The sequence below is a fragment of the Acomys russatus genome, chromosome 29 (genome assembly GCF_903995435.1).
Source record: "Acomys russatus chromosome 29, mAcoRus1.1, whole genome shotgun sequence".
NCBI lineage: Eukaryota > Metazoa > Chordata > Mammalia > Rodentia > Muridae > Acomys > Acomys russatus.
Window position 1 is genome coordinate 40,728,489 of NC_067165.1, and position 27,479 is coordinate 40,755,967.

Below are 27,479 nucleotides of genomic sequence, written 5' to 3' on the forward strand. Positions count from 1 at the left end.
TCCTCACATAATAGGAAACCACAGACCTCTCTGCTCCCATTCACTTGCATAATTGACAGCTGCCTGTTGTTTCTCTCCATTTTCCTTTTTCTGGTTCATCTCTGACTCCTGACACATTTTCTTAGTGGAAGGGAAACACTGCCCTGTTTTCAGGGGTGGGGTGGGTGTGTAGGAATAGCTAAAGCCATTACTGATGTGTTATCACTTTTGATTCTTAGGTCTAAGCTTGGATGAACAATTAGTATCTAACTGAGTTGCGGTTTGAGCTTATGCAATTTAAGCACCTTTTAGTGGAGACCAGTTTTTGATCCCTACAGGGGAAATAGGAGTCCTCCAGTGGGACACTCAGAGTCGTGATGAGCATTTAACAACATGACACCCTTACTGTGAGTTAGGACAGAATTGCATCAGTTATGACGCTTTCTGGAGCATTTGGCCTGGAATGTGAAGGGCAGGGACCTGTGCTCCACTTTCTATCCCAGATCCAGCCCTGGGTGTTCCTTCCCGGCAAGCAGCAAGGCACAGTCAGCAAAAGCAGGGCTGTGCCGACACCAGAGGACAAAGGTACTTGTCACCAAGTCTTTGAACCCGGGTTCAGTCCCTAGGAGACGACTGACCTCCAAAACTCATCCTCTTGGGCTGCAGAGATGGCTCAGAGGTTAAGAGCCTCTATCTGTTCTTCCAAAGGTCAGTAGTTCAATTCCCAGCAACCATATGGTGGTTCACAACCATCTATAATGAGATCTGGTGCCCTCTCCTGGCATACAGGCAGAATACTGTATAAATAATAAGATTTACATTCAGAAACTTAGATGCACCAAGTTAGGGAAGATGTCTTCTTCAAGGCTGTCAAATACAAATAGCCAAAACACTAAGAATGGAACATTTACATAGTTCCTGATTGTGTCATAGTTCTTCTTGCTATAGGTAGTTTATTGTGTATATGTGAAATAATATATATGTACATGTAAAAAATAAAATAAAAAGTTTTACCTTAAAGAAAAAAAGGCATCAGCCAGGCATGGTGGCGCACGCCTTTAATCCCAGCACTCAGGAGGCAGAGGCAGGTGGATCGCTGTGAGTTCAAGGCCAACCTGGTCTACAAAGTGAGTCTAGGACAGCCAAGGCTACACAGAGAAACCCTGTCTCGAAAAACCAAAAAATAAAAAAATTTAAAAAAGTCATCCTCTCTGCCCTTCACATGTACACTGTGGTGAGCACACAAACACATAAAGAAGGAAAGAAGTGCGAACAGAATACCGGCTGGCAAGAACTTTTCGAAATGCTGTCAAGATTCTTCTGAAGCTTAGGAAACAGCTTTGTGCCAGGCAAGTGTGTTGAAGTAAGAATGACCTGGCTCCAAAGACCCTGTTGAGCTAAAAACCCCAAGACTTCACAGCAGGCCTGATCAGCCAAGAGGATAGGCTGTGCCAGTCTATGGGGCGGGGAAGGCTAAAGCTGCAGGTCAGAGCTCTGTAGCGCACACCGTATGTGAAGTCCCTCCAGCTAGCACGGACACGACAGCCCTAACCAGACCACTGCCTCTTGCGACCCGCTCTCTGAGTGAATAGATACGTTTCTAGGACCCACCGGTTAGAGTGTGGTTTGTAAGAGCTTCCAGTCCTCCTGGGTGACCAAGACACCTGGAGACGCCAATGCTTTTGTGTGTGGCGCCACCTAGTGGCTGCTCCCTTGCATGCCATGCGTCTTTCATTGGGGGCTGGTGGGTGGAGGGGGCGGAGGTAAGCCCACTGAAAACTAGCCCTTGAGCACAGGACAGAATTGGAAAATTTTACCCCGGGAGCTCTGATTCCCAGTTCAAAGGCTTTGTGACACACTTCCGAGATCACAGTGTCTCAGACCACACTGAGTACTTTGAGAGGGAGAGTCCTTTGAGAAAGTTAAATTTGGTTGTGGGATTCTAGGTTAAGTTGCTTTTCTTTCTTTTTTTGTTTTAGCTTGGTTGGTTGGTTGGTTGATTAGTTTTTGGTTTTTCGAGATAGGGTTTCTCTGTGTAGTCTTGGCTGTCCTGGACTCACTTTGTAGACCAGGCTGGCCTCGAACTCACAGTGATCCACCTGCCTCTGCCTCCTGAGTGCTGGGATTAAAGGCGTGTGCCACCATGCCTGGCTTACTTAAGTATCTTAATACTGTGGCCTGGTCCAAATTGGAATGAGTACAGTAGAGAAGGGGGATCTGAGACAGTAAAGACTGCTCCCCTGCTCCATTCAGCCAGGTGAGTGGTGCTTATAAGTGCCTGCTGGGTACCAGCATCTAGGAGGACGGGACAGGCAGAGCAGACACCGCCTGGCCTTCCATCAGAAGAGGGAAGACAATGAGCAGCCGCACCAACCAGACACTCAGGACAGTAGGGCAGTAAGACAGGGCTGTGGGACCAGAGGCGACGATGCAGAGCTGGCTCCCCTGGAAACTTACCTTGAGGCTGAGGGGAAGCCAGTTCTGCGCCCAGGGGCTAGATAGCCAGTGCAGAACTGACCAGTAAAGGAGTAGGGAGAGCTGGGCTGCGGACGAAGCGGGCTGATTACACTGGGCCTTGCTGGTATCGGCCAGCACTAGGAAATGTATTTTCAGGTAGGACCAGGCTGTAGACAGTGTCATCTCTCCTGATCTGTGTGGATTGTAGGGAAGAGGACAGTGAAAGTGGGTGGGCCATGAGGCCAAGGCCATATGGTAGTCCAAATGAAAGGATTGGGAGGGAGATATAGGCCACGGCATCCACACTCGGGGTCCAGGCAGGGATCACCATGAAGGCATGTGCAGTCCGTCCCACACACATCAGTGCTGCTGTGTAAAGTAGAGGGTCAAATGAAGGAGAGCTACCCCAGGACCTTGCTTTCCTGCCGAGTTCTGGTGCAAGTGAGGATCATCCACAGGCTGCTGTGTGCCCTGGGGACTATGCTTGAGGCCAGTGTGCCTTTTCCTAGCCCCTAGTGATGACTTTGGCACCTCTCTCTCTCTCTCTCTCTCTCTCTCTGTCTGTCTGTCTCTCTCTCTCTCTCTCTCTCTCTCTCTCTCTCCCCCCTCCCCCCTCACCCTACCCCCTCTCCTTTTTTCCGAGTCAGGGTTTCTCTGTGTATCCTGGCTGCCCTAGACTCACTTTGTAGACCAGGTTGGCTTCGAACCTTCAATCCACCTGCCTCTGCCTCCTAAGCGCTGGGATTAAAGGTGTGCACCACCACGCCCGGCACACTTTGTCCCTTTTTTGAGCCCAGGATGAGTTGGAAGGGAGTGGACCACAGAGGAAAGGAGTCTGGATTCTAGGGCTCTGAGGGTGGATCCAGTGACTCTAGAAGGAGTTCTGTGCTGTGGCAAGCACATAGCATGATGTCAGCCCCAGCTGGCCAGGTTGTCAACCTGCTGTGTGGGCTCTCAGGGCGAGGGCCCCATTAGGCCTTTGAGCAGCTGACGAGTAGATACCGAGAGCTGTTACCCAGGCTCTGGCGCATTCCCGGGTACGCCCTTGGCATGGAGCATTGCCTTGTCCACATATTCCTGTCCAGGACGCGTGGGCCACAGAGAGTTGACGGTGTGAGGAGCGTCCCCTCATTCCCCGAGTGCAGCTCCTTGGTAGCAGGGCTGCTGAGGCTCCACCCCACCAGCTGCTGCGTTATTTCTGACTTGTCCAAGAGTTCAAGTGTGTAACCCAAACCCCTAGATCCTGCCTCCTCTCCCCCAGCTCCTGGAGGAGGCTCTGGGCTTCTCTCTCTGGGGCTGGCTGGCTGGTACTCAAGCCAGAGACACCTGGACACAACTACTGGCCTTCACAGCTGCCTTCAGGAGCTGTTTAGCAGGTGGGGTGGGTGGGTGAGGGTGCCGACTGCTCTACCGGTTCTCTGCTCCATAGCCCTGAACAGACCTGTAGAGGGGCTCCTCAGTGCTTTGCCCAGGAGCTGGCATCCTGAGTTCAGTAGAGGCTTTGCACGGGGCTGTCACTGCCTTGGGAGCTGTCAGTGGGCTGTTTCTTGAGCCAGAGGCCTCACTAGCCACCTTGGATCAAGCCCTTTTACTTCTTGTGCATGTCTCTTGTGTTGAAAGCCTAGAACTCTTGGGGCTTCATTGCCTATCTATCTTGTGGCTCTGAACAGAAACCTTGGCTGTCCCTGCAGCCTCTGGTCTGGAATGAGAACTCCTCAGCCGTGCTGCCTGGGCCTCAAGTCAAGAGGTACTGAGGACCTGCCACCTCCTCCACAACCTTTCTTTTGCTGTCAGACATGAGGTCCCTACTGAGGCGGGACTACTTGAGAAAAGTGTATCTCACCCTGCCGTTCTCCCTGTAATGCTCCCTGTCTCGTTGTAGTGTCCCCAGAGCTGGGCCAGGGGGATGAACCGCGAGGGAGCTGCCGGGAAGAGTCCGGAGGAGATGTACATTCAGCAGAAGGTCCGCGTGCTGCTCATGCTCAGGAAGATGGGCTCAAACGTGAGTGAGTGGCCTTTTGGGTGCCAAGCGGCAGGGTACCTGTTGCCCTGAAGAAGGAAGGGGCAGCCGCAGCTCCCTGCTGACTCTCCAAGACCTGGGGGAAGGGCTGTGGGGCTTGTGGATCAGCTCTGTTGCCAGGTCAGGTGCTGTGAACACAGAGCATTTTGAGCCAGGCACGATGATGGGGACTTTAACCTTCCTTTCTGGCCCTCAGTGACCTCAGAGAGCCTTCTCTCCTGGGCAGATGAGGGGCAGCTGGGCACGGTGACCACTGAGGGCAGCAGTAGACAAGCAAGTACAGGGGTATCTTTTGAAAAAAGAAAGGGAGGGATTTGGGATTGCTGATTGGCCATTGGTGTCTGGCCAGAGCCTGATCTTCTTACCTGCCCTGTGTCAGAATAGACACTAGTTTAGGTACAAAGTGAGTAGCAAGGCATGTAAACTTTAGGGACCTGGTTTTCAGGGTAGAAGCAGGCCATGATGGTGACACTAAAGAGGTCAGACACCAGGAAGGATCAAGAGAGGAGGCAGTCATGGCATCAGGCAAGGGGCCTTCTGGGGGACTTCTAGGGTGCTTCTCTCACCACCGCCCTCTCACCCTGCAGCTGACCGCCAGCGAGGAAGAGTTCCTGCGCACCTACGCGGGGGTAGTCAGCAGCCAGCTCAGCCAGCTGCCACAGCACTCCATCGACCAGGGTGAGCCAAGGCACCAGCCAAACCCTCCCTGAGCACTAAGCAATGGTTCTTTACAAAGCTGAATGGGTGATCTGGGAGTTTAGGGAAGAAAAAGAGGCCATTGTTCCCTCCCATCCACACATAGCCTGTCTGGTCCCACCTCCTTCCTCGGGTGGGAGTCCAGGATCCAGCAAGGCAGGTGGTTTCCCTTTCTAGGCCTGGAGGAAGCAGGAGGTAGAGTGTCTGGGGCCTGGTGTAACTGGAGAGGGTCTGATTACTGCATTCTGTAACCCTGACCCTGACCCCTGTTCACTCAGCACGTAGTTCAGGGACAGCGAACTGCTCAGTGTGTTCTGAGGGGACTGTCCCTGTGGGGTACAAGTGTGCAGTGACTGGAAGGGGTGGCTCAGAAAGATTGCTGTCGCCTTATGCCCAGAGGGGAGTCCTGAGAATCCTCATAGTCAAAAGTCCCACTCGAGTGTTTACTGTACCCAGCCTATGCCGACGACTGATAACACGTGGAGTTCACAACTGGCACTTATACTGCTTCCGGTTAGCATTTAGGGTTTTGGAAGCAGTAAGTCATTGCCCTTGACCATACCAAGGGGCCCAGGAGTCACCTCCACTCCTCACTGGCAAGGCTGCTGGGCAGCTCCGTGTCCCCTTGCTGTCTATGCAGGCCCGTCCTCTCTGAAGGCTCAGTGTGACACTGCAACACCGCAGTGTGAGCAGCATCTCCTGCACTCCGTTTCTGTTAGTCTTCTCATGACTCATTGGGATTTTGGGCTATAAGATAGTCTAGTGACCGGTGGTGGTGAGGCACACCTTTAATTCCAGCACTCAGGAGACCAGCCTGGTCTACAGAGCGAGCTCCAGGAGAACCAGAGCTACACAGAGAAACCTTGTCTGAAAAAACAGAATACAACACTTTAGTGGTCCATGGCATGTCCAGGCAGGGGCAGCCACCAGAGTAGAGCATTCTGTGCTGAGGCTGCTGTGGAGGGAAACAGGTTCAGCATACTGGGCTGTCACCCTGGTTGTCCTGCGTGTTGTGGACTCAGCCGTGAGACGGGCTGCTTTCCCAGCACTGGTGCTTGACGTGGCCCAGCCAGCTCAGCAGAAACCTTCCAGGGAGCCTCAGGTATGTCAGAGAAAAATTGGAGACCATGCACATATTATACTCAGCCTGTCCAGGCATGTCTGCTTAAGTGTGCTGCATGACAGCCAGCCATGTGTGTTTCCCATCTTCCCGACCTTCCCACTGCTCTTGGAGGACTCCTTTTCTTCCCTGTGCCTGCTCTGGGCTCCCCTCAGCCCCTAAGCTAGGTCCACCTGAAAACTTCAGACTTCGGATTCCTAGGGATATCCTTTCCTGTCCACATTATCCTGAGTCGTTGAGTGTGATTCTTCCTGCAAATGTGGAGTGCCCATACTAGCAGAGTAAGGGGCCGTAGGAGCATGTAGAAGAGGCAGCACTCAGCACATGTCCCCTGCCGCCTACATTCAGTCATGTGTGTATAGAAAAGCTGATTAGGTGCTTACTAGGCTGTTAGTAGGGAAAATGGCTTGCGTGGTGTTGAAGATCAGTCCTGGAGCGTCATGCAAACCAGACTCTGCTACCACGGGACTGCACCCTTGGGAGAACAAAGGGACTGGTTATAGGTTTTCATAATGAACTTTTACTTTCCTAGTTAGTGGGTTTTATAAAATATTTCTTACGTTGTCCATGCGTTCTTTTGTAAGAAGTGAAAAATCTGATGGTGGTTCTAGAGACCAAACCCAGGGCTTTGGACAAGCTAGATAGGCACTCTACTATTGAGTTATAGCCCCCTGCCCTTAAGAAGTTATATATATGTTGGCCAGAGAGATGGCTCAGCATTTAAGAGCAAGTACTGTTTTTGCAGAAGGCCTGAGTTCAATTTCCAACACCCATATCAGGCAACCTATAACTCCAGTGCAGTGCAGTCTAGCACCTCTGGCTTCCAGAGGCACCTGTGCTCACATCCACAGACCCACACATATACATAATTTAAAAAGAATGAAATAAATCTTTTTAAAGTTACTGTTTATTATTTACAATAATAGAAAATAAATAAAATAAAAGTTATATTTAGCTGGCTGGACATGTTGGTGTACACTTGTAAATTGTAGCAGGAGTTCAAGACCAGCCTAGGATACATGAGTCTCTAGCTCATGTGTGTATAAAGTATATGTATCCATACATTTGAAAACTCACCTCGCTGAACCGACAATTGAGAGTGCAGATGCAGCCTATTAAGTTGTTTGAGAAAGTCACAGTTAGGACTGAGGATGAGGCTTAATTGGCAAAGTGCTTGCCTAGCATCCATGAAGCACTGGGTTCGGTCCCCAGCAGCCCCTGTGGTCCCACTAGGGAAGTATGGGCAGGACGATCAATCAGCAAGTCATTCTTGACCACCTACTGAGTTTGAGGTTGCTCTGGGCTGCGTGAGACTGTCTTGAAAAAAGGAGGTGACTAGCCGGGCGGTGGTGGCGCACGTCTTATAATCCCAGCACTCGGGAGGCAGAGGCAGGTGGATCTTTGTGAGTTCGAGGCCAGCCTGGTCTACAAAGTGAGTCCAGGCTACACAGAGACCCTGTCTTGAAAAACAAAAAACAAAAAAACAAAAAAGGGGGTGGTAGGGCCGGGCTTGGTGGCGCACGCCTTTAATCCCAGCACTCGGGAGGCAGAGGCAGGCGGATTGCGGTGAGTTCGAGGTCAACCTGGTCTACAAAATGAGTCCAGGATGGCCAAGGCTACACAGAGAAACCCTGTCTCGAAAAACCAAAAAAAAAAAAACAACAACAACAACAACAATAACAACAACAAAAAGGGTGGTGACTACAGTGACCTCACTGTGCCTGGGCTCTAATCTAAAACTGCTGATGTAGCCGGAAGCAGCCGTGGGCAGGTGGGTGTGGCCATCCATAGACACTCAGGAATCTGGGGCCTCTTGGTGTGTGGCATCCGTAGATGCTGTCTTTCCTTGCCATGGTGTGGGCTTCCTGGATTGGGGGAGAACCATCCCTGGGGAAGGATGAGGAGGGTGTGTGCTGCCTCTGCTGCCGCTGCCCCTTATCTCTGGTAGTCACCAGACCCAGACCAGAGGCTGCTTCAGGAGGCGTGGGGATTCCAAGGACTGTGAACTGGAGCCAGGAGGCACCCAAACATGGAAGACTGTCTCAAGCCTTCTTTTATTTTCCCTATGTTACAAATAAACCACATAGAAAACCATATTCATAGAATCCTAGTCTGAGCCAGGCATGGTAGCACACGCCTTTAATTCCAGCACTTGGGAGGCAGAGGCAGCAGGATCGATGTGAGTTCGAGGCCAGCCTGGTCTACAAAGTGAGTCCAGGACAGCCAAGGCCACACAGAGAAACCCTGTCTCGAACCTCCCCCCCCAAAAAAAGAACCCCAATTCGGTGTGTAGTCTAGGTCAGGAGCTTATGCTTCTGTCTGTGCTGTGAGACTGAGTGGGTCTCCAGTAAAATTCTAGCTCGCCACCTTCTCCATTGGCAGAGGAGCCAACCTCAGCTCATACACCAAATGCCAGGTTGTCTCTGCCTAGGTGAACAAAGCATGGACAAAGGCCTAGGAGAGTGAGGGATCTGGCACCTGTGTCCACTAGATGGCTCTGTCGCTCAGCAGATGGCAGAGCTCCACCCTAGGGTTCCCTGAAGCAGACCCAGCCATAGGCCAGCACTCGCCACACTGGGGCTAGAGGAGCCTGGTACCTGAGTGGTCCTTCACCCTTCACAGTCTAGTTGTGTTTATAGAGCACAGAGATGATGGAAAAGACGCTGCGGCAGAGGACTGCACTGTAAGGGCTGGCTACCCAGATGGTTCCAGCGGGGACCCAGTCAGTGGCCTCCCAGAGCTGAACAGTGTCCTTCCCAGTTCTCAGCTTGCCTGATTTTCTATTAAGCCGAGATCGCTATGACTGCCTCCTTCCTCTTCTTCATCCCTAGTGCTCCCCTCCCTCCTCCGTCCTCTCCAGTGTGTTGGAGCATCTAGATTCAGTCCTTCCCTTACCCCCTCCGTTTCTACCCTCTTTCACATGATTTCCACAGACCTCACATCAACGCCCTCCAAATATGCCCTCAGCCCAGACGCCTCTCTCACCCCCAGAGCTTCCTCCTGTGTCTTGACACTGCCCTGCACTGTATGCTCAGCAGGGCCAGCAGGGCCCCTCCTTCCAGGTTCACCTGTGTCCTCACCGGGTGTGGGAGCAGGACACGACCTTACCTCATTCCCCAGCATTGCAGTGGCCCCTAAGGCCTTTAGTCTTCCTGCCTTAATGCTCCCTTATGTATGTCAGTGTGCCTGGTACCTGCAGAGGCTAGCCAAAGGCACCAGATGCTACGGGACTGGAGTTATGGATGGTTGTGAGCTGCCATATGAGTGCTGGGAATCACATCCCTACAAGAACAGCAAGTGCTCTTAACTGCCGAGCCATCTCTCCAGCCCCCTTTTAACTCAATTTTTACAGAAACATCCTAACATCTTTCTGTTGTTATTGTTGTTGTTTTCAAGATAGGTTTTCTCTTTGTAGCTCTGGCTGTCCTAGAACTTGCTCTGTAGACCAGGCTAGCCTCGAACTCACAGAATCCCCCCCGCCTCTGCCTCCTGAGTGCTGGGATTAACTGCGTGTCCCACCACTGCCCCGGCTCCTAACTGGGGTTTTGATTGGTATTAGTCCCCTGGTCTACTCTCCACTCTTGTGGGCAGAGTGACTTTTGAAGGCTCAGAAGAAGTCAACATTCAGAAGAGTGAGTCCCTCGTGCCTCCTGCCCCCCTGCCCCACACCCTCACTCACACCTTAGTAGCTAGGGACTGACCGGCTTTAGTCCTAGACTGTTGTGTTCTCCTCTCTCTGCTGCTGCTGCTGCCCTGGCAGGCTGCAGTCACTCACCCTCAACCCTACCTGCTGCAGCTTAGCCTAGGCCCTCAGTTGACCAGATACTGGCGTCCTTGGGCTTGAGACTGAGGCTTCCTTCTGGGTGGGCCTCTGTGTGGCTGTTGGTGAATACAGTTGAGTGTAGTGATCAAGCGGGCTCTGGGGCTAGGAGTCAGAGAGGCAGGGAATTCTGTGAGAACTGTCTCCTGGTCCCCAAAGATGGCCAAGCAGATTTGACAGCCAGGCAGGACTCTGAACCAAAGGAAATCAGTGCTTCTCTGGGAAGTTGGCCTTTCTGAGAGAGGCCAGCTGCAGACATGGTAGGGGATGCGGAGTGTAGGGGTTGGAGCTGCAACTTCTTGAAGCAGGCCACAGAATGCTGAGCATCCCCTTTGCGCTGGTGCTATCCCATAGAATGTGCATTGACTGTCTCTTCTGGCTCGGAAGTGATGCATGGTCACCGTAGGAAACGGGAAACATACGCTTAGAGGATTGGATCCCTCTATAGAGCTATAGACTCTGATTCCCCTTCTTCATATTCGGCAGCTTTTATAAGGTAGGCAAGTACTTCTACCAGACTGTACAGCATAAATACTTTGATATTTATGTGCATGTATGTATGTATCTATCTATCTATCTTCAGGCAGTTTCATTGAGCTCTTTAACAATTTTCAAAAAAATAAGTTTTGGCCATTGTATAGTATGCAGCATCTGTCTGTCCTGTTATTGACCAGTCTCTTCCTGCTGGCGCTCAGTTCTACTGTTAATCATCATCCTGGCACGCTTCATTAGGCTCCTTCTCTGTGCCAAGTTCCTTACAAAGTAATATACAAGTGTTCCTTCCAGTGAGCATCACTTGAGCCCGGTGAGAGAGGCAGCTCAGAGCCATCGTCAGCCAACGTGGGTTCCACATATGACAGATGGTGACAGCATCCTTTGTACCATTTTATCATTTATGTTAAGGTGGACTTACGGATGACTTACATGCCATAGTTGGCTTTTGTTGTTGCTTGCCTGCCTGCCTACCTGCCTGCCTACCTGCCTGCCTGCCTGCCTGCCTTCCTTCCTTCCTTCCTTCCTTCCTGCCTGCCTTCCTTCCTTCCTTCCTTCCTGCCTGCCTGCCTGCCTGCCTGCCTTCCTTCCTTCCTTCCTTCCTTCCTGCCTGCCTTCCTTCCTTCCTTCCTGCCTGCCTGCCTTCCTTCCTTCCTTCCTTCCTGCCTGCCTGCCTTCCTTCCTTCCTTCCTTGCTCACTCATGCTACACAAGCACTCTACTAAGCTATGCACCCCCGGATCTTCAAGTTTTCTTTTTAAGCAGACAGCATATTACCTGAGGACCAGGTATCATTGAAATGGTTGCATGGTGTCATGGAAGGGATGAAGGGGATTGGGGCCTCTCTCTGCTCACTTGCTCTTCTGGCCCCTGCACCCGCAGGTGCCTTTGAATGTGCCTACTCTGGGTTCTTCGTGCCCTAGTGCTACACATGGTACAGGACACCTAGTGAGTACCAGGGATTCCAGTCTCTGGTTTGCAAAGGTCACACTGTAGCTAAGTTGCCTGCACAGTTGTTGTTGCTTTCATTTTTAAAAATTTAATCTAGTGTGTGTGTGCATGCACACATGTCATGGTGTGTGTGTAGAGGTCAGAGGACAACTTGTGGGAGTTGGTTCTCCCCACCCTGTGTGTCCAGAGATGGACACCACTTGTCAGGCTTGGCCTGCATCTGGCTTTACCCACTGAACCATCTTGCTGGCCCCTAAGTTTTGTTTTGTTTTGCTTAAGATTTATTTATTTTTTTATTATATGGATATGTGTGGTGTGTGGACAGTATGTATACATATCTGTGTACATATATGCATGAAAGGGAGTTTGGAATCCCTTGAGCTGAACTCACCCAACATGGGCCCTGGGAATTGAACTTGGATCCTCTGTAAGGACCTTGACCACATGGTTGCTCTTAACTGCTGAGCCATCTCTCTAGCTCCCACCCAGAGTTTATGGAGGGGTTTCACTGTTGTTTTTATTTATGGGTGTTGTGCCTGCATATATGTTAATGTACCACATGCATGCCTGATTCCTCCAGAGGCAAGAAGAGGGCATCTGATCTCTTGGAATTGGAGCTAAAGACAGTTGAGCTGCCCATGTGGGTGCTGGGACGTGAACCTTGGTCCTCTAGAAGAGCAGCTTAACCCCTGACCTGAGCCATCTTTCCAGCCTCTTAGGGATGCTTTTATATGACTTGGCTTGGTTTTGGGGATATGTAGCCCATGTTGAACTTGTGATTTGCTTCAGCCTCTCAAGTACTGGGATTCCCCGATTGCCACCGTACCTGGTAGAATTGTCACTCTTGTGCTGTGTCTTTGATGGGTCTAGGGTCCCAGGGTTGACGAGGCTCTTTCTCTACCTAGGGAATTCAGAGAGACATGCCTGGTCTGTTTTTGAGAGCTACTGGTTGTCACATTGGCTCCCTGGGCCTGTCTAGTCATAGCCATTGTTAGAGTCCACTTAGTCCAAGGGATTTCCAGGAAAGAACTAGGCTTTCTCAGGCCTGCTGGCTTTCTCCTGCAGAAAGAGAGCCACATGGTGCTACTGGAAAGCCTAAAGTAGTTTCCTTAATCTCATGGTTAAGCTGAAGACTTATTACAATAGCAAGATATGGGGAAAACAGCAGGAACTAGGCCCTTGGAAGTGACCCAGTTCTGCAGTTGCTCCACTTGACCCTCAGAGAGCCCTGAGGCCAAGCATGGTGCATGAGCTTCTCCGTTTTTTCACCCAGTGAGTTCAGTCCTCTGGAATCTTCCCCCACCAACATTCATGTGCTCTTTCTTTTCCTTCATGCGCCCTCCCACACCCCTTCCAGGGTCAGCTGGTACCGGCTCTGGCTCTTCAAGCCCCATGCCAGTCGTCGCTTTCAGAATCTGTTGTTATACAGCGTCAGGAATCTGTGGGGAAAGGGTCTGTGCTTTGCTCACGTCACACACAGACAGGCCCAGGGCAGCTTGCGTGCTTAGACCAAAGCCTCGTGGAGGCTCAGCAGTCCTGGGTGGCTGCTTACCATGTGCAGCAGCGTCTCTGTCCCTCCCTCGCTGTGTACACGCTCCTCCGTGATTTCTGGATCTTCTCTCCCCATGCCTGGCTCCTTCCAGAGGCCCCAGGTGAAAACAGTCAGTACTGAAATTAAAGTCAGCCCAGGGAGGATTCGCTGTGGGACAGGAATCTCAGCCTCTTAACTTTAATCAACACTTCTGTGAGAATTACCAGTAACCCAGTAACAAAGTTGAGCCAGAAGTCACATGATGGCACAGCAATCTGTAGGGATCTGGTTCATACCTCCTGTCACTGAGAAAGAAAAGGCACCCTTACTTGGGAGGCAGAGGCAGGCGGATTGCTGTGAGTTCTAGGCCAGCCTGGTCTACAAAGCAAGTCTAGGACAGCCAAGGCTACACAGTGAAACCTGTCTCTGAAAACAAAAACCAAAACAAAAGACAGAAAGAAACAGCAGCCCTAGGAAGAGTGAAGAATGTGCCGAGACCCAGGCGGGCTGCTCCTTCACTTTCCAGTTCTGTCTCTGAAGGGCCGCTTTAACCCAGACTGCTGGTTCTGTTTTCTAAAGCTGAGAGCAAATGCTTGGAAGGCATTAAAGTCCTTGGTATGACTCTGACTTCCCAAGAGGCTGGTCCCTGTCCTGGGAGGGGAACTGAGGGCCACTCTGTCCAGCAGCTGGACAGTTCCGGTCAATTAGCCTCTCATTACTATAAGCCCATCCTGGGGTCTCCTTGAAGGACAGACGATAGGGCACATGCACGAATGCATAAGAGCTTTGCATGTACAGGTTCCCTTATGTGGCTGACTGGGAGTGGGGCCACCCAGGAAGCTCGAATGCAGGCTCCAGGCCTTTCCTCAGCCCCAGTGAATCATGGTACCTGATAATCTGCCTTTTAAACAAAGCAGAGCATGGTGTTGCACACCTGCAAGCCTAGCACTCAGGAGCTGATGCCAGCCTGTGCTACACAGAGGGACCCTATGAAAGTACCGGCTCCTGGGCCCTTACCTTGACTCAGTGAACCATAGTGACTGCCAGGTACCTAGGACACTGCATCTTCAACATAGCTGGATATGATGAAGTCGGTCTGCTGTCTAGCTACTGTGGAAGCTAAGGTAGTAAGGTCACCTGAGTTTAGGCATTCCAGGCCACCCTGAGGCAAGATTTAAAACTGTCTTGGGGGTGAGGTAGAAGGAACAAAACAAGGAACAAGGAGACACTTCCAGGTGATTCTGATGCCTAGTCTAATTTGAGAATATGAAAGGTCCTTAGTGATAGCCTGATCAGCCCTGAGCCCTGAGGAGGCAGGCCCATGTCACCTCCCATATTCTGTCCCTTTAGTTTTATTCTGTGGCCTAAAGAAACTTAGGAGAGGAAAGGATTTGTTTCTCTGACAGACCACACAGCCATTATTGAGGGATGTCAAGCAGGACCTCAAGGCAGGCCTGCTTGCCGGTCCACACAGCATTACCTCTGCCCGAAGGATGAACTCACAGCCAGGGAGGCACAGCAGAGACCATGCGTGCTGTTTTCTTCTACTTCTCAGACCACCTGCCCAGGGAGTGATGCCTCCCAGAGTGGGCTGGGCCCTCCTACATCAGTTAGCAACAAGAGCAATCTCGCAGGGGCCAGTCTGACCTGGACAGTTCTTCAATTGAGACTCCCTTCCCAGGTGACTTTAAGCTGTGTCAAGTTGACAGTTAAAGCTAAGTAGGGCACCCTTTGTGACATAGTCAACCTCTCTGGTCTGGAAGAGCTTATATTTGGGGAGACACTGGAAAATTTAAGTGAGGGGAATAAGCACCTGGGAAAGGAAAGTGTAAGGGTCCTGTGCGTGTTTGCATGCGTTTTGCATCTCAGGGGGGGGGTAGGAGTGGGTGTAGAGGCCTCAGGGAATGCAGCTCAAATTTGACCCTACCATTGTCCCTAAACATTGTTTCTACTGTGTTAAAGCAGAGTAACCAGAGGCCCAGTGTGTAGGGACTGCTCTGGGATACACAGGCAGTCAGGGTTGGGCCAGGTCCCAGATGGCAAGTCTTGCTACTGGAGTACACTGAGCAGCCACTGCTGTCTGAAGGGGCTGTAGTTGTCTCCTCTGCCCCCATTGGCCTGTGCTAGGAATCCACCTATGACAGCTCTGGCTGCTGGAGCCTAGTAGGTACCACTGAGCCTTCTGCTGCTAAGTCCTTGGTGAATCAGAGCCCACTGTTCCCATAGTAACCCAAGTGTGGTGCTACCTTGGGTAAAAAGCATCCGCTGGGAGCTTTGGGGGTATCAAGGCGGAGGTGTATAGAACACCTGGCTCATAGCCTTGGGCTGCTAAAAACAGCACATGCTGCCCAGTGGGTGTTGGTTTATGTGGAAGGAAGCCCAGTGCAGGGGGAGCCGCAGCCCCACTCCCCTCAGAAGTTCTTCCCTTTGGTGGGCCTCTGGGATCTGTTTTTCCAGGCGGCAATTCCCCAGAGCTGAGACGTTGCAGTAAGTAGTAAGATAGCAGGCACTTGGTAACTCAGGGTGATGAGCCCATGGCATGAGGAGGTGCTGCACCCAACCCAGGTAGTCAGGGAGGGGACTGGAGCAGTCCAAGTGGGCGTCAGTGGACCCCTGGCTGTTTGCTGCAGCATGAGCCGGTACCGTATGTGCTGAAGGTGTCTCACTGACCCTGGAGCCCACAAGGCTCAGCAGGGGTGCTCCCTGGAGATTTGGAAGCACTTAATCAAAGTGTCCTACATTGGTGACAACTTACAAAGGAGGTTCCCTCTATTAGCCTTCGGAGTTTGGAGTCTCTGCAGCCTTAGGGTTACAAGTTGTTAGCTTTTCAGACTGCTGATTTAAAGGGAAAAAAAAGATTTATTTTATGTGTATGACTGTTGTGTATGCATCTCTCTCTGTGCCCCACTTGGATGCCTGGTCAGAAGAGGCCATGGGTCCCCCTGGATCTAGAATGACGAATGGCTACAAGCCACCAAGTGGTGCTGGGAACCAAACTGGGGCCCTCTGCAACAGCAACAAGTATTAACCACTGAGCCATCTTGCCAGCCCCAACAGGCTGCTAATTGTGTGTGTGTGTGTGTGTGTGTGTGTGTGTGTGTGTGTGTGTGTGTGTGTGTGTGTGTACATCAGAGAAGAGCTTTCAGGGTTGTTGTCCCTCCATGTTGCTTAGGCGGCACTCTCTGGTAGTTTTTGCTATGCTTCACGTTCTAAGCAGGCTCGCCCACAGCTTCTGGGCAATTTTCCTGTCTCTCCTTCCTTCTCACATAGCATGCTGGGACTACAGATGGACACACCACATCCTGTTCCTTTTCAAGGCTCAGGGATTGCACTTAAATCACCATATTGCCAGATTTCCACCTTAGTTTTTTGAGATAGGCTCTCTAATAGTCTGGAGTTTACCAGTTGGCTAGCCTGGCTGGCCAGTGAGCCCCAAGGATCTGCGTGAAGGTCTCAAACATACTCTGCCGTGCACCATGGGTGCTGGGAATCTGAACACATGTCCTCCTGTTTGCATAGCAAGCACGTTACCAATTGAGCCAACCCCCCAGCCCCCAGGTCTCTATCCTGTACTTTGGTTAGGTAGCTATAAGGTTCCATAGAACTACAGGAGATGGTGGGCACCTAGCCCCAGGATGTCTGAAGCTGGAGCAGCCCTGGGATACCTAGGCTAGTAAGGGGCACTGTGACTTCAAGGGTGGTAGAGTCAAGGCCCTTGTACCCAGGGCTTATGGTGTCATGGAGGTTTGGCTTTGAGCATTTAGGTCATATGGTGTCCAGCTGTAGCTGGTGCTGCTTCTGGGTCCCCCCTTTCCCGAACACCATCCACAGAGGGCTGTGCCCATCCTGGTCTGTGGGGTCTTTTGTGCTTGCAGGAGACTTACAAGTTCAAGGTCAGCCTGGGCTACGTATGGTAAACCTGTCTTAAGTTAGAACAAAAAATAGAGTGATTCTCATCGGGTACAGGAGCCTTTCTCCAAACCACACTGCCCCTGCCATGATCTGGTTTGGGTGTGAGTGCTGGTTTGAGACAGAGCCTGGCTTCCAACACTGCTGGTGTGAATTCATGCCCAGCTCACAAACACACCAGTGACCCCATTGTCTGGCTCCCGCCCCCAGCCAGGGCCCAGCTTCCCTATTTCTATGCTTCTGCATATTTGTCATTTTTCTCTCCCCAGTCACTTGACCAGCTCCATTAAAGGGCCAGTGCTGGCACTGGGCATGGGGTGGAAGTACCAACAGGCACCCGCCCCACCCTGTTCAGAGAATAGAGCCTCAGCCCTGCTTTCTTCTTTCTTTTAAAAATGTATTTATTTATTCATTTTGCATCCTGATTGCAGCCCTCCCCCATTTTTTCCTCCCAGTTCCTCCCAATCCAGTCTTCCCCTCTCATTCTCTCTTCTCTTCCTCCTCGCAGAAGGGGGAAGTCCCCCCTGGGTACCAACCCGCCCTGGCACATTAAGCTGCAGAGCTAGGCACATCCTCTCCCATTGAGGCCAGACCAGGCAGCCCAGTTAGGGATCCAAAGGGAGGCCTCAGAGTCAGAGAGGCGCCCACCCCCACCCTGCCTCAGTTGCTGGGAAATCCATATGAAGACCAAGCTGCACATCTGCAGGGGGCGTAAGAACAGTCTATGCTCTTTGTTTGGTGGTTCAGTCTCTTTGAGCCCCCATGGACCCAGCTTAGTTGGCTCTGTAGGTCTTCTTGACCCCTCTGGCGGGTCTCTGCATCTGTTTCCTCAGCCCCGCTTTCTAGGTGGGTGAGCCACGGTAGCAGAAGAGACTGCAGGGAGAACAGTAGACACTCGGACTCACATGTCGAATTCCCTCAGGCCTCCTGGCTGCAGATGTGGTGGGTTTTTATTTTTAGGTTTTTTCGAGACAGGGTTTCTCTGTGTAGCCTTGACTGTCTTAGACTCACTTTGTAGAACAGGCTGTCCTCGAACTCACAGCGATCCACCTGCTTCTGTCTTCCAAGTGCTGGGATTAAAGGCGTGTGCCACCACTGCCCAGCTCAATGTGGTGGTTTTTAATCCTGGGCCTTAATTCCATTCTCATAGTGGCCTAGAGATTGGTCCAGACTTTGCCCGAGGCTTGACACTCCTTGGTGCTCTGGATGACTAGAGCCAGACTGTTGTCTCCCTTCTCCTGGGAAAGATAACACAGTGCCCTGGCCCAGGCTCCAGCTGGGGCTTTCCCGGGTGCTCTGAGTGACTGAGAACAAGGCTAGCTCCAATCACAGAGCATGTGCATCACCGAGGAAACAAAGATCGGATTAATGGGACATAACTCAGTTGTAGACTGCTTTCCTAGCATTCCTGAGGCCTTGGCTTGCTCTCCAGTACTACACAAAACTGGGTATGGGTACACACCTGTAACCTCAACCCTTGGGAACTGGAGATAAGAGGGTCAGAAAGTGACCCTACACAGTGGGTTCAAGGCTAGCCTAGGCTTCATGAGACCGCATTTCATACCCTCACCCCCACCCACCACCACCACCATGCTGCTGAAGAAGAGCACAGCTGCTTGGCTGTTAAGACACAGGGCGCAGTTTCAGAACAACCCTCAGAAAGGGTGTGGGGCGTGTACAGGGAAGCCTCTGACTCCACTTTCTGTCCCTTCAGTCCTGCCTCTCCTGTTGCTGTGTGGGAAGCAGCACGTCCTGAGAACTTTGCCTTGTGTTTCCAGAATAATGCAAAGCTGCTCTCAGGAGCTTGCTGACCACGCCTGTAATCCCAGCACTCAGGAGGCAGAGACACAGGGATCATGAGGTTGAGGCCAGCTTGAGTTATGTAGTGAGACCCTGTCTTCAAGAAAACTTAGTTAAGCTAGAGATGTAGCTCAGTGGTAATCTAGCTTCTTGCTTCTTGTGCCCTGGATTTATTTAATCCATCACTGAAAGGGGTGTGAGAGGGTAATATTTTTTTTTAAGTGGTTGCTGAGAATTGAACTCAAGACCTTTGGAAGAACAGCCAGTACTCTTAACCACTGAGCCATCTCTCCAGCCCTCTTTTTTTTTTTTTTTTTTAGTGGTAACAGTGAAAGGCCTTACCAAGAAGAGACTTGATACCCTATGAGCATATAAAGGGGGAGGAAGTCCCCCTCAGTCACAGTCATAGGGGAGGGGAGGAAGGGGAAAATAGGAGGAAGCGAGGAATGGGAGGATACAAGGGATGGGATAACCATTGAGATGTAATAAGAATAACTTAATAAAATAAAATTTAAAAATTTTTTAAAATTCATTAATTAATTTAAAAAAAGAGTGAAAGGCCTAGCTTAGGTGGTGCACACCTTTAGTCTGAGCACACAGGACAGCCAGGGCTACAGGGAGAAATTCTATCTTGGAAAAACAAAACAAAACAAAAAGCTGTAAAGCCTGAGTTCCAGCCCCAAGCCCCACATGGTGGAAGGAGAGAATGGCCGCCTGCAGTTGTCCTCTGATTCCACACGTACTGTAGCACACACAGTCATCCACACAGTAAATAAATAAATGTAAAAAAATGTGTTCCTAAGTGTTGTAGCATCATCAGTGAATGATAATAGCAATGAAATAATTTCCTTAATTTCAGTTTTAGATTGTTCATTGCTAGTATATGCAGATAGAATTGCATATGGTCTTATGCCCAACAACTTTATCATATTCACTAGCTCTGATGACTTTTATTTATTGTTTATTTATTTATGATTTTTTTTTTTTTTTTTGGTTTTTTGAGACAGGGTTTCTCTGTGTAGCCTTGGCCGTCCTGGACTCGCTTTGTAGATCAGGCTGGCCTCGAACTCACAGCGATCTGCCTGCCTCTGCCTCCCGAGTGCTGGGATTAAAGGCGTGCGCCACCACGCCCGGCTATTTATGATTTTTTTAAAAAAGATTTATTTAATGTATGTGAGCACTCTGCTTGCATGTACATCTGCATTCCAAAAGAGGCCATCGGATCACATGGTAGATGGTTGTGAGCCATCATGTGGTTGCTGGGAATTGAACTCAGGACCTCTGGAAGAACAGTTAGTGCTCTTGACTTCTGAGCCATCTCTCCAGCCCTATGATTTTTTTTTTTTGAGACAGAGATTCTCTGTGTAGCCCTGGCTATCTTGGACTCACTTTGAACTCACAGAGCTTTGCCTGCCTCTGCCTCCCAAGAGTGCTGGGATTACAGGCGTGTGCCACTGCACTTGGCCTCTGAAAATTGCAGAGCATTGTCTACTTACAAGGTCACGACATCCACAGATAGAAAGTTCAATTTCTTTTTTTTTTTTTTTTTTTTAATAAATATGCTATTTATTTGGTAACTTGCTTTTGCCTAATCGCCCAGGAATGAAACTTCAGAACACTTGAGGCACATGCCTGAAATGACAGCATCAAGGGAGACAAGAACATTACGACATGATTTCCTGGGGTTGGTTTGCTCCCGTTTACTCCTCCTATCTATTGGGGAGCATCGAGCCTACCTTCCCCCATATTAGTTCCTGAGTAAATGACACAGAGACACTATGTTTTATTATTAAGCTGTAGGCACTATGCTGGGCAGGTTCTGAGACACTTTTTTTTTTTTCATGTGTATTGGTGTTTTGTCTGCTTGTCTGAGTGAGGATGTTGGAGCCTGTGGAGCTTGAGTTACAGACAGTTGTGAGCTGCCATGTGTACTAGGAATTGAACCCTGGTCCTCTGGAAGAGCAGCCAGTGTTCTTAGCCACTGAGCCATCTCCTCAGCTCCAGTTCTGAGCTTTTTTTTTTTTTTTTTTTTTTTTTTTTTTTTTCAGATTTATTTACTTTTATTTATTGCATATGAGTGCTTTATCAGCAGAAGAAAGTATCAGATTACATTATAGATGGTTGTGAGCCACCATGTGGTTGCTGGGAATTGAACTTAGGACCTCTGGAAGAGCAGACGGCGCTCTTAACCACTGAGCCATCTCTCCAGCCCAGTTCTGAGCTATTCTAATCCTACTACTTTTAAAACATGTATAAATGGGGCCAGGCATGGTAGTGCACTATTAATCCCAGCACTTGAGAGGCAGAGGCAGGTGGATCTCTGTGCAAAGCCAGTCTGGTCTACAGAGTGTGTCCAGAACAGCCAGGGGTACACAGAGAAACCCTGTCTCACAAACAAACAAACACCACATAAATGCTTGTCACTCACCAATCTGATGGCTCCCCGCAGCATCTGCTCCATCAGCCTGCCCTCAGGGCCACGTGCTCCTGGTCCTCCTCTCTTCTTCTTCCTTCCTCCCCACCCACCCCCTGCTTCGTGGCCCCTCTCTGACCCCAAGCTCAGCTATAGGCTGTCAGCAACTTTATTCAGCCCGTCAGAGAATATTGGTGAGCAAAATTTACACATCACTTGGTGTATGTGAAAGTGTCCTTGTCTGTGGTGCAGCCAGGTCTTGGGGGCCAGTATTTAAGATTTGGATACATAGCAGCACCAGATTGACCCCCAACAGATAAGGCAGGAGGCTTGTTAGTCAAAAGCAAGTCCCGGCTACATGAGACTCTGTCTCTAATGTCCAGAACAAAACAGGAATCAATGTGAATAGAAATGGTGAGAGGAAGCCAGGCGCCGTGGCTCACATCTGTAGTCCCAGCGCTCTGGGAGGCAGAGGCAGACAGATCTCGGAGTTCAGGGCCAGCCTGGTCTACAAAGCAAGTCCAGGACAGTCAAGACTACACAGTGAAACCGTGTCTTGAAAAAAATAAGAGAAGGAGGGAAGAGGAGGAAAGAAAGAAATGGTGAGAGCGGACAGACCTTTTCTTGTTCCCATCTTGCTGCGATGAGCTTTAGCCATGCGATATGGTGACACCTGTTATCAGGGTGGACACATTCCGTGTTTCCTGTCTGATGCATGTTCTATCATGAGGGACGTTGGACTCCGTCAGTGTCTGTTAAGGGGATTGTGTGGGTTTTGCCCTTTATTCCAGTGGTAGACCATATTACATCAACTGATTCTCAGATGTTAAGCCAACCTTGCATTCCTAGAATAAATCTCATTTAGTCTGAAAATAGGATCTCTTTTTATATGTTCCTATATGCAATTTGTAGCATTTTGTTAAGCATTTTTGTATATATTCATAGAAGGTCCACATTTGTGGTTCCTCTGTGTGTGTGTGTGCATGTGTGTGTGTGTGTGTGTGCATGTGTGTGATGCATTGTCTGTTTTCAGTAATCTTACTGTTCAGTTTGGTAGAGAAGACATTCAGGAGCAACTGAGGAGCTCCTGTCTTTCTGAGCTCACCTGCTCAGGGAAGCAATGAACAAACGCTCTGAGCGCACGGCTTGACAGTGGTGACAGAGCCTTGGCTATGAAATAGATTGCCTACAGCACAATGACAAGAGCACGTGAGGGGTCCGCTGTGCCCCTTCTAGCTCAGGAGCTGAGTTTTAGGGCTGGAGCCATGATGGCAAACTAAGCATCTCCCCGTCCTTTTTGCTTGCTGATCCAAATTCCAGAGCAGAGAAGGCTCAGAGCGCCAACATCCTCAGGTCCTAACTGAATGATGACCACCTGGCCCACTAATGATACGCACAGGTCAGAGGATGCTCTGCCCTCTCTTTGGCTTCAAAGGAAGAAAGGTCCTGGTGGTCAGGAGAACAGGAGAGGGTGCAGGATGGGCAGCATGTCTGGAGACTCCTGCAGCCCCGAGAGACAGACACACACACACACACACACACACACACACACACACACACACACACACACACACGGAGCAGAGGCTCTGAAATCAGGCCTGGGGGTTCCCAGTCAGGGAGGGCGGGGTCAGCTGGTAGTGTGGGAGGGTAGGTGTCTTGTTACATACTCACCGGAGTGACTTGTGACCTTGAGAAGGTAAAGTTAGGGTCTCCATTGCTGTCGTGAAACACTATGCCCAAAGCAGCTTGGGAGGAAAGCGCTCGGTCCACTCACAGTTCCACATCACTGTTCATCATCAAAAGCCGTGTGGGCAGGAACCTGGAGGCAGGAGCTGATGGGGAGCCATGGAGGGGGAGGGGAGCTGCTCACAGTCCTGCTCCTCATGACTGGCTCAGCCTGCTCTCTTATAGAACCTAGGACCACCACCCACAATAGACTGGACCTTCCCACATCAATCACTGATTAATAAAGTGCCCTACAGACCTGCCCACAGCCCAGTCTTAGTGGAGGCATTTTCTCAATTGAGGTTCCCTCCTTTCAGATAGCTGTAGCTTGTGTCAGGCTGACATAAAACCAGCCATCATAGTTACTGTCTTCATAGCACAGGACATGTACCACTGAGCAGTCTGCGGAGCCCACTGATGGGGATTGGAGCTTCTCTAAGGAGCTAGTGGCCCATTCCCTCTGCACAGTCACCATTCCCTCCTGGGGATCCAGTGCTATTTTTGTGCCTGCAGCTCTCCGCAGAGGCCCAAGGTCCCTGCAAGAAAGCCCACGAGGCAGATGAGGAAGGAAGAGAGTGGGTTGTCACCATTCATTACCACAGAAGCATCTTCTGCTGACACCTCCCCGGCACAGTCTTTCTTCGACCCCCTCATGCCTAGGCAAGCCGGAGGCAGCTCTCAGAGAAACCAGCATCTGTTAGGTACCCAGCTCAGCCCGCAGGCAGGGTATGATGTAATCCTGGAGTCTGGTTGCTGCGACAATCCTGCCTGCAGTGGTAGTGCTTGGTCCCAGGACTGGAGTGAGAACAGAATGTTTCTGAGAACACAGAAAGGAGTTGCAGGGCTTCTCAAGTAAGAAGCCAGATATCTGTGCTCCTTTTAGAGGCTTGTCTTTCTTTCCAAGGATGCTGATCCTCGAGGCAGAAATGGGGGGAGGGTGATGATTGATTACATTCCCTTAGCACCACTGTGCTGATGTGAAGGCAGGATTTCCGGGTGTCACTGTGTTCTGCAGCACCGCCTGAGGTGGTACCTCCTGCCTCTTCCAGGCGGTAAGGTGTAGAGAAAGCACTCCTCTGTGGTGTAGACAAAGATGGTCAACACTGCTGACTCTGGTCCAAGTGCTAGAGGCCCTGTTGTACCCCACCCAGCCCAATCTTTGGATGCCTTTCTCTTCCCTGCTGTTCCCATCTGCCTTTTCCAGGGAGATGGCCTCCAGTGGAGCAGAGGGAAGCATGCCAGAAAGGCCACAGGCAGCCTGTTCCTGTTTAGGGCAAAATGCTGGGTCATCCTTTAGGAGAGGGTGGACAGGTAGTGAGACACAGGGACAGGGCTCAGCTTGGGTAGATTAGCGTTTCCAGCTCCTTTCCTCTTCTGGCCAAATGCCAGAGCCTGTCTGGGGGAGAACTAGACAAAGGGGGTGATTCATGAATGGCCGGACTAGAATCTCAAGCTCAGCATTCAGAAAACACATAAGGTGCCGGGCGTGGTGGTGCACGCCTTTAATCCCAGCACTCGGGAGGCAAAGGCAGGCAGATCGCTGTGAGTTCGAGGCCAGCCTGGTCTACAACGTGAGTCCAGGATGGCCAAGGCTACACAGAGAAACCCTGTCTCGAAAAAACCAAAAAAAAAAAGAAAGAAAGAAAACACATAAGGAATGGGCATCATGCGTTTCCCTCAAGCCTGGCAGGCAGCAGGCTAGAAATGGGCTTGGCCAAGCTCCTCGGAACAGGCCTTTAGCAAAGGGAAGCCAAACAGTTTTTAAATTCATAGTGGAGGACTGGCTAGATGGCTCAGTGTGTAAAGGTGCTTGCCACCAAGCTTGTCCACCTGAGTTTGATCCCGAGAGCCACAGATTATCATCTGACCATAGCACGCATACACTCGTATGCCTCTGCCCTAAACAATAATAAATAAGCATTTTTAAAATCATTTCATCTGGTTTTCAATTTTAAAAAATGACTATGAGCATCAGGCACAGTGGCACACGGCTGTAATCCCAGTACTCTGAAGTCAGAGGCAGGCAGATCTCTGTGAGTTCAAGGCCAGCCTGGTCTACAGAGCGAGTCTAGGGCAGCCAGGGATGTTACATAAGATAACCCTGTCTCGAGAAACCTGTGTGTGTGTGTCTGTGTGTGTGCGCGCACACGCATACTTTATTTTGTCTGTGGTACCCATGGAGGTCAGAAGAGTGTGTTAGACCCCTAGAACTACAATTGTGGCTGGTTGCGAGCCAGCATGTAGGTGCTGGGAACTGATGCTAGGCCCTCTGCAAGACCAAGAAGTACTCTTAACCCTTGAGCAAGCTCTCTGGGTCCAAGGTCTATAAACTGTAGAAGAGAGAAGGGGGTTCTCAAGAATGTCTTCCTTCCGTCCTAACGTGCTGTCTTTGGAGCAAGGGACATGAGCGGGGCAGAGCTGCTCCAGGACCAAAGAGCTATCTCATCTCTTTGTGGTGTTTTCCAAGGTAGGATCTCTCTGTACAGCCTTGGCTGACCTGTACTCACTTTGTAGTCCAGGCTGGCCTCGAACTCACAGAGATCCGCCTGCCTCTGCCTCCCGAGTGCTGGGATTATAGGTGTGCGCCACCGTGCACAGCTCTATCTCATCTCTTAGCCGTGTGGCCTTACCCTGAAGCCTTGAATCAGGGTGGGATGGCTGCCATGTCCCCAGCTTGGCTATAGGAAGACAAGAGGCTTTCTTTTCCTTCTCTGTTGTTTTATTGGGTTGTCATATGCCCCAGGCTGGCCCTGAACTCACTGTGTAGCCAAGGATGACTATGAGCCTCTGGTCTCCTTGCCTTCACCTTCTGAGTGCTGAGCTCAGGGCATGTAACATCACACAGGTCATGTGGTGCTAGGGACTAAGCACAGCGGGCTTTGCATACAAAACAAGCGCCCACCAACTGAATTACATCCATGGCCCCTTTGATGCATTCTGTACTCAGCATCTTTATGTCCCATGGGAAAATAGAGGAGGGATGCTCCTCAGGTGAACACAGCCTTTCTGCCTTGTCCTGACACTAGAAGCCATCAGCAATTCCTGTCCCCTTGGTATGCAGGTGCAGAGGACGTGGTGATGGCGTTTTCCAGGTCGGAGACAGAAGACCGGAGGCAGTAGCTGAAAGCCCCTTGGAACACCCTGGAGGCTACCGATGGCCAAGAGATTTGCGTGGCTCCTCTGCTGGTTGAGTGGTAGCAAACCACCTTCAACCCTCCCTCTGCTCCCCTCCTCCACCCGACCCTCCCCACCCCAGCCACTCAGCGGAGCTGGCATCAAGGGAGATGCCAGTGGTGGTTTGTGATTGGCTTAACGGGATGGACTTGTGATTGGCTGCAGGAAGAAACCTTTTTATTTTTAAATCTTGACCAACGGAAACCTTTTATTTTTATTTCTGACTCTTTATTTTTTTAAAAATTTGCGCCTCGGTATCTGGCTTCCCCGGAAGCTCTCCGAGCTCTGGTGCTTTATTTAGGTCAGTTTTTAGAAATGTGAAGAGGCCCAATTGGCTGCTTAAACTGGAAAAGGATTGTGATTGGCTGGCTAGTGGGAAATGGTCTTGTCTTTGATTGGCTGCAGGTCTTCTGCTCACATCAACTTCCTCTATTCTGAATGCAGAAAACAGGGTTTTGGGATATTGATTGTTATATTTGACTTGGGAAAAAAAAGAAGAAAAGAAAGAAACCAAATGAGCTTTGCAATATTTATTACACCAAGAGCTGCTGCTGCCTTCACATTTTGAGTTTGTGCTTGAGTTTGACTGGCATTCAGTATGTGGGTTTGGTTTCCCATTGGCTCACCCCTAACTCCCGTTGCTATGGACTTAACTTCTACTCTGCTGCTTATTTGAGGCCTGGGGGTACACCTGGAGATTGCATGTGCTTTAATGACCACACCTGCTTCCACCAACAAAAGGACTTCAGGGACCCTGAGCAGGGTCCACAGCTGGAAAACAGGTCCCCCAAGGAGCTTTGTGTTGTCCTAGGGCAGCAGCCCAGAGCTCAGGGGTGACCAGAAGGCAAGATTTATGTACTCAGTTCTAAGAGTTGGCAGCCAGCCAGCTTCCTGGGGCGAGAATGGATTATGCAGACCTCTCCAGCCTCTCTGGCCAGCCCCGCTAAGCACAGGAGTGCTGGTTGTCAGCTCCATCCTCTTTGAGGCTCTGTGTCTTATTTCCCCGGGCCTTGGCATCACTAGATCCCGAGGATTATGAGGGGTCTTTCCTAGAGCCTTGAACCCAAGCAGATACCCCATTTTCACTCCCAGAACCCCAGAGACTCCCCACTTGGCTCAAGCACAACCTTACCAGGCTTCCCAGGGTGCATTGCCAGGGGCATTAGGTCCTGGGTGACAGATGTGTTCTACCTGAGTCCAATCCCCCACTACACAGTATCTTTCCATGTCAACCTAGAAGGAATAGTAACGTGGCTTATTTAGGAAGCACACAGTAAGAAGACCAAGTAGACCTTCTTCACAACAGTGGGCCACAGGCGAGCCCTCAGATCCAGCCCTAGGGCCACATTTTAGAGCAGCTCCTGAGAAGAGAGATCTGGGTCATCGTCCCCTA

The 27,479-nt window shown here is 50.5% G+C and overlaps 1 protein-coding gene across 2 annotated transcripts in view; it reads left to right on the forward strand.

Annotated features, from left to right (window-relative positions):
• The window catches only part of Ctnnbip1 (catenin beta interacting protein 1), a 50,863-nt gene extending 24,573 nt beyond the window's left edge, over positions 1-26,290 (forward strand). For both annotated transcript variants that reach the window (XM_051172188.1, XM_051172189.1), the window contains exons 2-4: positions 4,319-4,438; positions 5,044-5,134; positions 25,974-26,290. In XM_051172188.1, the coding sequence (XP_051028145.1) occupies positions 4,343-4,438; positions 5,044-5,134; positions 25,974-26,032 (246 nt within the window). In that variant the 5' untranslated portion in view covers positions 4,319-4,342 and the 3' untranslated portion in view covers positions 26,033-26,290. The remainder of the gene's footprint in view (positions 1-4,318; positions 4,439-5,043; positions 5,135-25,973) is intronic.
• Positions 26,291-27,479: the final 1,189 nt, after the last annotated feature.